This window comes from Arvicola amphibius, chromosome X (assembly GCF_903992535.2).
Source record: "Arvicola amphibius chromosome X, mArvAmp1.2, whole genome shotgun sequence".
Taxonomy (NCBI): Eukaryota; Metazoa; Chordata; class Mammalia; order Rodentia; family Cricetidae; genus Arvicola; species Arvicola amphibius.
In genome coordinates this window covers 43,685,358-43,700,137 of record NC_052065.1, presented here as the reverse complement: position 1 = coordinate 43,700,137, position 14,780 = coordinate 43,685,358, and the positions used below count along the sequence as shown (strand labels likewise).

The following is a 14,780-nucleotide window of genomic DNA, read 5'->3' as shown; positions in this document are numbered from 1 at the left end:
AGCTGGCTATCCTTTAAAAGATAGAAGATGCACACTTATAGAGTGTCATCGGAACCACGGGAGAAGAAAGGAAAAGCGACATCATCTTCTTCATACTTCCCCAGGCTATCGACCACATGAACCAGCTTACAAATACTTCACACCAAGACTTTCAATTTTTCTCTGCTGCTCTATCAACTTTAACTTTTGTTTACACGACACAGAAAATCCCCTATCGACTCACACAACATAAAAGTGATTATAAACGGGGCATTGTAAGCCAGTGGTGATACTCATAACTTAAGTAGCACATTCTCTATAGTAGATAAAATGTATTATTTGGTTTCCTGGCATATTGAAGTTTGATGGAGAATTTTTTATTTATTTATTTATTTTAAAGATCAGTTGCCTAATAGAGATGGCTAAATATGTTCTCTAAGGGATCGGAAATTCGATCTCTTCACTGGCATCAAGAAATCCCTGAGATAACATCACTAATTTCTGTTAACGTAAGATGCAGTAGAAGTAGACATTGATAGGAAAAACTAGTCAGGGCAAGTTTCATTTGCTTAGGCCATGGACAATAGCTCTTTATCAAGCTTTTGCAGGCACAGAAATAAAAAAGGAGCTAGAAGATAAACCTAAGCAAATACAAAATTTAGAGGAAGCTCTTAAATCACCTATTGAAAACTCACGAAGGAATTGGACCACACATGTTTTTCAAAAGTAAATGGATTGCCGAAACTTCTCGCTCTGTTCTCACTGCACATGGAGCCATAGTCTGCATGGTATTATCCATGCATTCTTAAGAATTCAGTACCTAATTTAGATAAATACACTCTAATTTTGCTATCCTTGAGTTTTTTTCAAATCAGAGTGAGGATCTGAAAAGAAATGCTGAGAATTTCAACTCTGCTTAAAAGTGAAAATTCAACCAAATCATCTTACATTCAGAGTTAAGGTTTATTACAAGGTTATCATCTTAAATGGCTAACATGTTTTTTTTTTTTTACAATATCCAACTCCTCCATGTTCCCAATGTTTACTAAAATTTGGACATATACTGAAAAGAAAGACAATGAATAGAATTCTTCTCTTTCACCATAAAAATGAATAATGTTCAAATGATCCCAGGCAGTGGTGGAAAAGGATAACAGAAGACATTAGACACATTTCCATCTAGTCTATTTCTGAGTTTTGTCATAGTATAACCTGGAACAGCTGGTTACCTCTTTTGAACTTTTGGGATCTTACAGGAATATTCGATAGCACTTTATAATAACCAGTTCATAATTCTCCTTTTTATCAAAGGCGAGCAGTACCTCTAGGATGGGGCAGGGTTAAAAGAAGAAAAAACGACAGAAGACTTTCTCTATTCAGCCCCTTGACTCCACCCCACCCCAAACTCTTTTGTGCCTGCTACGATTCATTAACCAGGTCCCCAAGGAAATCCTAGGCATGGAGAGCCTTTTATTAGCTACTTAAACTTGGCAGCTATGCACCAGAAAATGATAACTTTGGGCTATAAGCTCTTACGGCAATGGAATCTTCCATTGGCTTTCATCCATGTATTCATTCTACGAAAACAGAAAGCTCTATTCTTTGCTCAGTTTTATGTTAATTATTGGGAATATCAATATGAAAAGACAAGGAACCTATTTGACCTTTCCCAATAATTTCACTTCTAGGGCGCTTGCATCACTATGTGACAACCTCGTACCAGTAGGTCCTTGACTTTAGTTCTACCCAATTCTGAGGACCTCTAGGTGGTTCCAAAGGACCTTGGTGACCAAGGCTATTAGTTGTTCAATGTTTCTCATTTCTATCCCCAAGTTTGAGGGATTTTAGTATTAGAAGGGAAGAGCCATACATAACTCTAGCTTCACAATATCTTAATGTTCTAGTCGACCTCCATAAAAATTCATACCAATTCACTTTGTCACCTATTTAAATGGATACTTTAGAAACAGCGGTCAGCAATATCTCCTTGAATATAACTGCATGCTTTTCAGTTCCTTCACTAACTCCTCCTAACTTACTTTACCTCTTGATCCCTCTACCTCCTAATTGCCAAATTCTACCTAAATTTTTAGCTTCTCCTACCCAACATGGCCTTGAAATACAATATTCTAACCCCCCTTTTCCCCAAGCCCTCACAACCCTCACCTAGGTATCATCTGCCTATCCTAGGACAGCAGTGTGCAGCTTCTGTTTGCCGGCTGCTGCTAGAGGAGAACCACACCACTAGAGATTGGCTGTTGTAGAAACACTCAGCCGACTGAGTTTCCCACTGCTGGTTTTTGACTTAACCTCCCTCTCGTTCTCCACAAAGATAAGGTCAGTGTCCGTTTTATGACCTTCCACTGTTAACTGTGTCACAGGGATTCTCAAACTCCACAAAGAAAACCTTCGGTTTTATATGGGTTTCCATGGCCCTCTTGCTGCCAAGTTTCTTGGTTACCTAGAACCTGCATGTATCCTTCTCTCTGGCACTCCATAGCAGAGAAGGGTCTCTTCTTTTTGCCTGGCTCTAGGACACCTGCCCATAACTTGCCCCTTTTTATCTTGTCATCCTAAGTCAGTCATTTTTAATTCCTCAGTCATCTCCAATTTGCAATAACCTCTCTTTGCTCCCCTTTGCAATTAAAGTTCTCTAAGAACAGGCCCATACCTGTCATCTACACCTTATGTTCACTTTTAAGATGCTCAGTGTGTTATTTTCACCAAAATTACTAAGGCTCTCTCTGTTGCCATATACAATGGGCATTGCCACCAACATCATCTGACCTTATGATAGGTTCTTCCTTTCTTTCATGCACTGGGCACTATAACCTCTTGGATTTTCCTATGGAACTCTCAGACATGACTTTATACTCAGTTTTCATGGTTGCTTATCCTCTGTCCTAAATGACCTCTTCTGCTTCCCTTTCTCTTCCTCTGTGTATGTATGTTGCTGTGCTATCTTAACCTTTCTATATATCATTTACGCAGTAGTTCCATACTTTTAATTGCTAAATATTGCTTGTGTAGCTCACTCTACCTTTTACCAAACTCTGGTAGACAAGCTCACTGTTCATAGGGAAGCCCAAGTCAAGAATCCATGAGTCTTCCCTTCCTTGATTTGCACTCGCCCTCCCCATCAAACAAATCACTAAGGCTTAGAGCATCTACTGCCTATATATTGAAATGTTCCTCCGTTCCTATTCAAGCCACCATATTGCTGGTTTCAATTCAGTAACAGATCTCTTTCCTGCCCATGGTTCAACCCTCAATTCATGCTTTGTTTTCCAGCCAGAATGGTTTTCCAAAGTGAAAATCCATCCATGCCATCCCCTTGCCAAAATCTCTTGAATGGCTCCCACTGACCTCTAAAGTCTTTAACTTGGGTTTTAAAAGCTTCTCACAATCTGTCTCCTGCTTCTCTCTCTAGCCTAATATTTCACAATAGGCCTGGAATTCTGCAGAGTAGCCATGACGAAGTCATTTTAGTTCCTGAGTACTTTCTGCTCTCCTTAGGCCCCAGGTCTCAGAACACAGCCTTCCCTCCCTATGACTAGAACACATGTGATGGGGCTGTTCCTGCAGACCCAAACCTACACGATCTCCACAGCACAGGACCAACAACAGGATATCCAAGAGAAGGAGTCCGAGTGAGGGCCCAGCATCGATAGTGTAGCAGAAACCAGAGGCTTCAAACCAGACCAATAACTCTTTGCAATGAACACTTGCAAGTAACGATATATGAACAAAAGGTTATACTGTGTGACTAACTGTGTGACACTGTGGCTTCCATGATGAGATTCTTTCCCCCCCTTCTTTTAGTTTTCTTTTTTTTCTCTTAAATTATGTTTTATTTTGGAGGTGGGTAGCAAGGACAGAGGGCAGATATGAATGGGATTGAGAAGCATGATGTGAAAGACACAAATAATAAATAAAGGAGAGTTAAAATAAAAAAGATCTCGCCAGGCATGGTGTTGTTGCCTTTTATCCCAGCCAGCAGATCTCTGAGTTTGAAGCTATCCTAGCCCACAGAGCTAGTTTCAGGACAGCTAGGGCTATGCATAGAAACCCTGCCTGGGAAAACAAACAAAAAAAATCCAATCATCTTTTCTCTATCATAACATACATCTGAATATTTGTATTTTTTTTTTGTTTTTCAAGACAGGGTTTCCCTGTAGTTTCTAGAGCCTGTCCTGGAACTAGCTCTTGTAGACCAGGCTGGCCTCGAACTCAGACATCCACCTGCCTCTGCCTCCCGAGTGCTGGGATTAAAGGCGTGCGCCATCACCGCCCAGCTGAATATTTATATTTAAAGAAACAAAAAACACATATCTATGAACTTGGTTCAGATAATATTGTCATAATCCTCTAATATTAAATAGTCTTTATAAAATGAAGATATAATGGGAAAAGGGGAGATAAAATAACTGTCACAAAGATAAATGTAGGTGTAAAGGCTATTCATTTAAAAAAAACAAAATTTACCAATATCATATCATTTAACAAAAGTCACTGAACACTTGCAGAGATAGTTATAATCCAACAAAACAGTCTGGGCAGGTACTAAGCCAAAATGCTTTCAAGAATAAATTTTATTTGGCAAAATGACCTTGTGACTCAAGGGTGTAAACATGGTGAAAAATCTCCAGTCCTCATTCTTTAAGCAAAGAAAAATTATCAAGGCCTTCAAACATTGGCTACTACTTACAGCAAAGGGCCTTCTGCAGTCTTCGGAGCTTCATGGCAGTCCTATAGGCGGAGAACCTGACATTATTCAGGTCAGCTGAAGAAAAAGGAGGGAGACAAAGACCATTTGTTATTTCATCAGAAAGCACAGAGGAAACCCCCGATGATTTGCCAACAGCTACAAAAGTCACAATAAGAAGTTAGAAAGAAACCTTGTGCTTATGCTCCGAGCTTTAGAAGGTGAACTTCTGTTGGTTTAGTGTTAAGGAAACAGCTCTTTGTTTCCTTGGACAGTGAGGACAGCTTAGCTTCCTTTCCGGGAAGGGCTACAGTGGCAGAGCCTGCCGGCCTACCGTGCACTGCTAGGTCCCCAGAGGGAAAAGGAGGCCAAGCAGTGTTTTTCTTCCTAGACTGTAATCTGCATCTACTGTAGTAAATCCTTGCTGTGCAAGATTAAAGAAAGAGAAGGAATACATTGCTGGAATTGCTATAAGACCTGAAAACGCAAAGAATGCTATGCCCACATTTTCATATAAAAGGTCAGATGTTTACTGTGGAAAAGATAAGAAATTAAAGAAAGCTATAAAACTAAATAAATAAAGCATAACAGCCTACAACCATGGAATATATACTGTTAACATTCCAAGCATGTTTTATATAATCTGCATGTGTATGTGTTAATATAAAATTGAAAGTAAAATGAATTGCAACATTTTTTAAAAATTGATCTAAAATTGCATGTATTTGTCATATACAATATGATGTCTGAGATAAAAAAGAAACCCCCATAACGTTATGATTAAATTTAAAGCAAACATCCTTATTATTTTTGTGGTGAGAACACTTAATATCCATCCAGCATCTTTGCATTTTCAACCATATATCACCATTAATTATAGTCACAGTACAACGGAATAATTTCTTAACTTTTTGAGCACTTCCTGTGGAAACTAAAAGCATTTCCATGCCTCCCTTCTTCCTGCCAACTCTTCCCATGTTTGCCCACCCTCTCTCAAATTCATCATCTCCTTAATTATTTCTACAGAACATATTTCTTGAACTTACTCCTGCTAAAATGTAATTTTGCAATCTTGGACCAGCAACTAGCATTATATTCATTTTGTCTTTTACCTTTTAAAACTATTTTTCAATTTAAATATATTTTTATCATACTCTTCTCCTCTCCCAAGTATTTCTAGATCCTCTCCCCCTCCCTCTCCACCCAACTTTAATGTTCTTCCTCAGAAAACAAGCAAAACCCAATATAACCACAAAATCCCCCAGAACCAAAAAAAACCTCAAATCACCCCCGAAAAAACCTACAAAACCATAACTCTGAAACGTGAGGGCTGCCCAGGAGTGGCGGATGCAGCCAGTGTCACTCCATTGGAGAGAACTGAGTTCCCCTCCCAGTAGGTGTAACTAAGAGTTCAGTCCTTTACACTAGTGGCTAGATTTTCATCCATTCATTCATTTTAAAATAGAAAATTAAATATAATAAGATAAAACAAAATCTATCCCATCCAAGTTGGACATGACAAACCAACAGAAGGAAAAGTCCCCAAGAGAAGGCACAAGAATCAGAGACCCACTCATTTGCTCACTCAGAGATCCCATAAAAACGCTAAACTGGAAGCCATAGTTTAGACACAGAGGACCCGGTGCAGACCCATGCAGGCTCTGGCATGTTATTTCAGTCTCCGTGAGTTCATATAAGCTTTGATCAGTTGATTCAGAGGGTACTGTTCTCCTAGTGTCCTCCATCCCCTCTGGCTCTTTCACTTTTTCTGCCTTCTCTTCTGAGGGGTTCCCTGGGCTCTGAGCAGAGGGATTTGATGGAGACATCCCATTTAGAGCTGTGTGTTCCAAGGTTTCTCTGTCTGTCTGTCTCTGTGTCTCTCTCTCTTCTCTCTCCTCTCTCCTCTCTCCCCTCTCTCTCTCTCTCTCTCTCTCTCTCTCTCTCTCTCTCTCTCTCTCTCTCTCTCTCTCTCTCTCTCTCTCTCTCTCTCTCTCTCGCCTGCCTATGGCTCTCTGTATTTCTTCCCATCTGCTGCAGGAGGAAGTTTCTCTGACAATTAGCTTTATTGTCTAAGGTCTAAGTCCGATAGTCGGCATGGACTAACAATTCAACAATTTAGGCCACCATTTTCTATGTGTAAGTCCCTAAAAGTCAGGTCACCTAACAGGGGGCTATATTCAGACAGCACCCTTATGCAAATCTGTGCAAGTGTTATCATAGCTACGTTTCTTTTCAAGAGTTTCTATGTGTGTATGTAGTTTGCATGTATGTATAAGCTTCAGAAACTCAGCTCCAAAAAGCTCCTTGAGAATTTTGTCACCAGTCCTATTTCTTAGCAACTTAATATATGACTGCTCTGTGACAAAGCAGAGCTAATGCAGCCAGAGAACTGCTGACAGACTGAATGAGTAAACGAACAAAAAGAAGACAAGAAGACAGTGTAACTGCCACAGACAAATGATATCCATACCACTGATCCTAAGGAAGGAAACAGTAATATTTTCTCTATATCTAAGTCACCTAAATCAACATTATTAGCTTTGTGGTCTGTGCAGAAACCAAACATATTGGCCTATATTTAAATTAGAGGGAAGAAAAGAACATCTATAAGTTATTTCAAATTATTCAGCAGAATTTTTTAAAGACTGGCAATACCAAATAATGGAAAGACCACAAAACAACCAGAGCACCTACAGAGCTTATAGGAATACAAAACAATACAATTTCGGACAGTTATATGAGCAGTCTCTTTCTTTTTCTTCTATTTTTAATGATTTATTATTTTTACTTAATGTGTCTGAGTGTTTTGCATGCTCATATGTCTGTATATCCTATGCATGTCTGGTGCCTACAGAGACCATTGTAGGGTGTCAGATCCTCTGGAACTGGAGTTATAGGTGCTTGTGAGCCACCACGCGGGTGCTGACAACTGAACCTGGGTCATCCGCAAATGCTGCAAATGCTCTTAACCTTTGAGTCACCTCTCCAGTCCCAGATTAGGAGTGTCTTATGACATTAAATATACATATATCTTATGACCAATATTAATTAATATTTACAAAAATAAATAAAATACATGTTCACAAAAATCCTGGAATATGATTTCTATAGCTTCATTCATAACATTCCCCAAACTGGAAACAAAGCAATAGAATAACAAATAATCAGCCTGTGCTAGTCACATAAGAGATACTGACATACAATAAAAGGAAAATAATTACAGAGAATGTACCAAAACATCAATCTAAAAGCCATGCAACTGGCTTTTACATAAAACTTACATAAATAATTTTGAAAAAAATATAAAACATGCTAAATCTACCTATGGACAAATGGTAACCTACCATGGTGTGGAAATGGAAATTTTGACTCAAAGGAACCAAGAGATATAACTGAGGTGGATAGAGTATGTATTGTGATTGGTGTAGGGGCGACATGACCTCATGTTTGCCAAAACTGTGTGTTTAAAATGGAAGTGTTTTATGATGTTTAAATTATGCTTTAATAATGTCAATTTTAAGAGTGAAAAAAAACTACTTTCATGTATACAGTACAACGTGATGTATGTGTATGTTAGTTTAAGCCACACTACAGAGGCAGTCAGTTGTCTTCATCAGGAATGCATACTCCAGGGGTGGCTGGTTAGCAATTAATCACAAAGCCTCACTCGAGAGGCCGCCACCGTAAAGTGCTGCAGCTATATTTAGCTCCTATCACACTGGGGATTTCATTAATTAACATAAGTAATGTTAGATAGGGTAGTATTGTTCATACTAGTGGTAAGCAAAATATGAACACTGTTGAAGAAGATTTAGAAACATTACCTGCCATTATATTAACAGGATCAAAGACCATTCTAGCAGATTCTACATTGTTAGAAACGGTACCCTAAACTGGACCCAACACTGTCCAAATGTGGCCCACTGGATTCTTGGTTGCCTGACAGAGTCCTTACTATGACATCAATGGTCTTTCAAATGTGAATACACCTGGAGGGCTAGTTCTAAAACACACATTTCCTAGTCCCTCACTCTAGATTTCCTGATTCTATAGGTCTGGGTGAGAGCTTGAGAATATATATTTCTAACAAGTTTCTAGGTAATGTTAATGCTGTTGGTCCATGGACCACACTCTAAGAACCATCACAATGAAGGACTATGGTTTACGCAGGCTCAGCAAAGGCACTCAAAACAGCACGGCAAGTATTTGGCTGTGCTTTTGGTACAAGCTGTAAGGTTATCTGGTACCCACTGCCTAATGTTCCTATGTGACAGTGCTTCTTTGGGCACCTGCTTTCATTATAATTTAGCAGCCAAAACAAGAATAAAAAGGAAGCTGTCAGCTACATTTTTAATAATCCTTTATTCGTCTTGCCCCCAACATCAAGGTTTTTCCCCTTAGTCTCTTTTCCCCAGTCAGCACTGCTTAGCTTTGAAGGTGTTCTGGACAAGTTTATAGTAAAAAGTCATCTTGTGGCATTAAAAGGATTCCTGCCCTGCCTCTAGCATACTCAGAGTTTTCGTATATTTACTACTATGGATTTTACACACTTATGATTGAAGACTTTAAGCTCTCTATAAAATTAGCTGTACAAACACATAGAATCATACTTTGGGTCAAATACAGGCTATATTTCCCTTAAGAACATTTGATGGAGGAGTGTCTATGTGTTACTTTCATTGGTTAATTAATAAAGAAACTGCTTGGCCCAATAGGACAGAAAATCAGGTAGGCGGAGTAAACAGAACAGAATGCTGGGTAGAAGGCAGTGAGCAGATGCTTCAGGCAGTCACCAAAGTGAGCAGTCGCCATGTTTCTCCTCTCCGAGATGGATGCAGGTTAAGATCTCTCCTGGTAAGCCACACCTCGTGGTGCTACACAGATTACTAAATATGGGTTAAAGGAAGATGTGAGAATTAGCCATAAGAGGATGAATCTAATGGGCCAGGCAGTGTTTAAAAGAATATAGTTTCCGTGTAATTATTTTGGGTAAAGCTAGCCGGGTGGAGGGACACAGCCCGCCGTTCCTTCAACAAACATTCAGTGGCCATTTGTAAGGCATGAGAGCTATCTACCAAGCAATCATCTCAGTCGAAGACACTGGCACAGCACTCCCCTCCCCATTTTTCTTAATCCTCACTTTCAACTGACTCTCAACTCACTGGATTTGTTTCCTTCTTTCCTCTTTCTGGTGTGCAACCAAAGACTCTCTCTTATGGCCCTAACTACACTCCCCTTTCCAATTGTCCTGGTTCTATTCAGAACTCAAAAAGGGGGGTGGGGGCAAATTAGGTCAGACACTCCATCCAACTCTCACAGAATTCCTATAAAGAATTGGCATCTTCCAGAAGCTAGAGCTCCAATTGGCAAGGCATGGATGATATGATTTGTTTGGGGTGTGGCTCACTGTGGGAAAGTATCATGAGACAGGCATCTGGAACATCCTTGCTCTAGCAGAGCTTTCAGCTTCCCTAAAGCAGTTCTTCCAAGTCTTCCTAATTATGACACATCCTGCCTCTAGCTAATCCTTCCTGACACCCTTCCATTGTGCCTTCAACTTATTGTAATGAACAAAACTTCTGCCATCATATTTCTAAGCAACATAGTCCAAACCATTCTCAATCAGGGATGCAGGAATACCAGAAGAAAATAGCAGGGAAAATGGCTAGTTTCCAAAACAGGGCTACAAGCTATATGAACTTACACCCAGTAATCATCAGTGAATTCAGTAATCATCAGTGAATTCCAACAGATTTCTGGTGCCTAAAAGTCCAACTAGGGAGTTAACTATGCCGTTTGAGTCTGCATATATTGCTAAGGATCTGTAGTCCCACTCCCTCTGGCTTACAGCTGGAAGAGATAAGTGCCTGCCTCGTGAAAGCATGTAGGATGCCCAAGAAACTTCAAGATGCGACACAGCTGTGAACTGTGTGAATCTATCCTGGGCTGAAGCTCAAGGATGACGGCCTCGCAAAACTATGCGAAAGTTTCAGAATGCTAATAAAGCCCCTCAGTCCCATGGCCCAGAAGAGGCTATCTGCTTTCCACAACTCCGATCCAAACTGGAATGAGGTCACTAGCTCTCCCAGCCGGAACTCAAGAGGACTGAGACTATCCCAGAAGCCACCCATGTTTCCATGGCAGCTGGTAGAACGCACACTTCAGAAGGATCAAAATGCTCAGGATCAAAACATTGCTCTTCTTGACTTGGATTAGTTTTTACCTCTGGGCTGGTTCTAACCCAGGAACAGAGCGAGTCTAGAAGCAATGTCTTCAGTTTTTCAAGTTAAACTGCCAACTACTGAAATGATGGCCCACTCACTCTTTTGTTGTTTTTTGCTTTTTTTTTTTCCAGACAGATCCCTGTCTGTCATGGAACTCACTCCATAAACGAGGAAGACCTCAAACACAGAGATCCTCCTCCCTCTGCCTCCTGAGTGCTGGGATTAAAGTGTGCCATCATACCCTGCTCATATTTGAAAACAAGTAATAGCTTTTCTTTCTTTTTCTTTCTTCCCCACATTGTTTAGCCTGTGAACTTCTCTTGACTCTGGTAAATATTTCTGTTTTAGTTTGCCCCTTTATTTTGTGGGAGGTGACAGCGGGAAGTGTCAAAAAGAAAAACGGCTGATCAAGTTGGACTTGGGATCTATGCGCATTGGGCATGCTCTTGCACTAGTAGCAAAAAACCGTGTAGCACACTAAAGACATGGTAAAATAGGAAAGATAGTACAAGAAGAGAGCATTAAACCCCTCATCTCCAATCACTCCCCATTCCTGCCTTCTAATAATACTGCCACAATACTACTCTCTCACACTAACTGGAGTCTAGAATCTCACACAACTTGTATTGTAGTCTAGATTTTCAAGGGCTTGAGGAGCCGTTCTAGAAAAGTTTGAGCAGACTTATCTATTAGTAGAAAGAATAACAACCTCATAAACATAATGAATAGAAAGAGTTGTCTGGCTAAAAAGATTATTCCAACAGATAAATGAGTATCTGTGGTTTCTATATATATATATATAGAGAGAGTATGTATGTATGTATGTACATATATACGTACATATTCTATTACCAAGAAGAAATTTAACATAATTATACCAGCTGATCCTGAGTAAAAATTAAGATTGAAATGAAGTATAATTCATTAGTGCCTAGGAGTTAATGTGTATTTAATGTGTATTCAACTAGTACACTGTGTCTACTTGAATACTCTTCCAAACTTTCAAAACAAGATAAAATAAAAGTATCTCTAACTTTATTATGGGCTTTTATTATAAGTAAATGGCAAGTTTATTATATAATACTATATTCCTGATTCCCTAGCTTCATTCTTTCCCTAAAATATTCAATGGAGTCTGTGCTGAAAGTATTATTTTTTTCCAGCCCAGACTCACCAGAATGAACAAGAACCACAGGCCTTAACAAAGCTTAACATAAACTCAATAATTGAAATCATGTTTAGCTTAAAAGCAAATCAAGATATAGGCTTCGGAAGTTTAGAATTACTGAAAACTCTGAACATCTTGAAGAACAGAATAGGAATTTTATTCCCTCCCCTTCTTGTTCTGAGTCTTGGATATACCCATTCTACTGACCTCTATATCCGGAGCCCTTTGAATTTTTGCATTTTGAGACAGGCTTTCACTGCACTGAGCAACACTAGCCTCGAGCCTGCTGTGTGGCCCAAACAGACCTTGAATATTCAATCTTCCTGCCTCAGCCTCCTATACTGTTGAGATTACATGCTTGTGCCACCAGAAATACCCTGGAATATATCTTTAAACAATCAGTAAAAAGAGGCCCATTAACATATTACACCTGATCTACAATTTTTAGGGACATGCTAAGAGAAAGAGTGTTTTCTGCCCATGGTCCAGTGGACAGTCCTACACACATACCGGTATCACTAAGTGGACTCAGTGGGTTATAAAAAGAGAACATGCAGTTGGGAGGGGCAAGGGTGTGTTGTGCAGAAGTTGGTGAGGAGAGAATAGGGAGTGGATTTGATCAAAACACATTATTCATTGGCAAACAACATATAAAATCTGAAATCTTTATAACTACATCACCCATAGGGCTTTATTTAAATGGGAATGTAACCCAGGCAGGCCTGCCACTCTCCATTTTCTCTCCTGGACCTCCTGAATGCTGGGATAGGAGAAGCGCTCCACTATACATGACCAGTTCAGATGCTGTAGAACTTCTTAGAATATTCATCCATATTTTTGCCTGCTCTCTCGACACTTAGTGAGCACTGTAGCTTAGATACTTCACTTTCTTGAAGCAGAGTGGTCATGATAACCTACAGAAGACCATGGCCTACAGTCTGGACAAGGACACAAACAGAACAGCATATGAGATGGCTAGACCTATAGTAATGGCAATGAAGGTGCTAACATTCCAATTATGAAAACCATTTGTCACAGACCTTCAGGAGACCCTCCCCTGAGATTCTGATTAGCACACCCTCCCACCAAACAGCACAAGACAGAGGATTTATGAGAAAAACAAACAACAAAAACCTGACTGATAGCAGAAGTTTTCAGTGCTGGATATTTCCATGAGTTTGCTGTTCTTGTAAAGAACTCCAATGAGCACATTTATTCACTGAAGTAGACTTAATCTTTCTTTGGTGTATCAGCTCCCTCCTTATTTTAGGGTAAATAACTGTTCCTTTTAAAGTTTCTAAAGTAAAGTCACGAAATGTACGTGCTCTATATGCCAGGAGCCATGCCAAACAAGTGGAATACACTGATAACCGAGACACAGCATGGCCCTCCTTGACACTCTAGTCTACCGAAAGAGTAATTACGTATGCAGGCGCAGTCTGTGAAAGGGACCTGAAAAAAAGTCACAGAACGCTTGTACACGCGGGGAAACAAGCCTTTTCAAAGAAGGCAAATTTGAAGCAAAGACCTGAAGGCCTCTGAGAAGGAGCCAGGTGAGGGGCGGGTAGAGCAAGGCAGGTTAATAGTTCAGCACATGCAAAAAATAGCTCGGAGGCAGAGAAATGTGTGGGCCACAAGGAATCTATGAAAGCTAAGACTTCTGAAATCACAGAGTGTGGGAAGGAAGAGTAACCTTGTGGGCTTAGATAAACTCACATTTGGGCCCTGCACCTCTTTAACAAGGGACTTAGGGTACGAGACGTCTAGTTAAATACAACAGTGTGGAGGAGAGCCCTGTCTTCTCTCAGGGATGAAACTCTACGAGGGCTGACGGAAATGAAAAATGACATTTATCCAAAAGGGAAGGAACAAAACCGGAGAGGAGATAAAGACAGATCAGAGCTCCTGGATCTTGGAAACCTAAAACATGATCTGAGGGTAGCCCATTTAGGAGAGCAGAGGAACGCCATGTGAGATTAATGAGGCAGGCTGGAGAAGAGATTGGGAGAAGCTAGTGAGACACATATCAATTTATATATGCCCAAGGACTCCAAAATTATGACATTTCAGGTTTCTTTCGAAGCTCAAAATACGTGGCTTGAATATAAATCTCGGAGCCTGAAACACTTAGCCTCGAAAGCACTGCTGCCAAGCATCCTAGCCACCTGCTGCTTAACTACAAGACTGAAGCGGAAATCCGTACCTCCCTGAGAGACGCGCCATTGAAGAGGGGGGTCAGGGAATTAAAAGCCAAGATGAACACCTGCTAATTCAGCACTAGGAAAGACAGTAAATCTTTAATTTCGCTCCTGCCATTTTCCCTTCTGTCATCTCATGTAAAAAAAAAAAAAAAAAAAAAAAAAAAAAAACACCGTGTTGTATGTCACCCCTGACTCACGAAGGAACTAGAACTTCAGCAAAGTATCCGGCCATTAAATTGGGCCATTCTGTCATTCTTGTTTGTCAACATTCTTCTTTGTTTGGTTGGTTGGTTGGTTTTTTTTCATGATATTGGGGAAGGGTCCGAGGCTTTGGTGAGGATAGGCAAGAGCTGTACTACTATCTGCATCCCCGATCTTGCCATCCCATCATACATTGCCTTTGCGTCCCAGGTACGAAGCCACACCAGATCAACATTCTTTCCTTGTAGCTGACAAACAACTAATCCACATCACTGGCAAGAACGACACTGTGTTATTTCTCT

The 14,780-nt window shown here is 40.1% G+C and overlaps 1 protein-coding gene across 1 annotated transcript in view; it reads right to left on the bottom strand.

The window, feature by feature from the left end:
- Positions 1-14,780, bottom strand: part of Dmd (dystrophin) — a 1,847,711-nt gene that overhangs the window by 99,722 nt on the left and 1,733,209 nt on the right. The window contains 1 exon segment of the mRNA XM_038316167.1: positions 4,688-4,762. Coding sequence (XP_038172095.1) covers positions 4,688-4,762 — 75 coding nt within the window.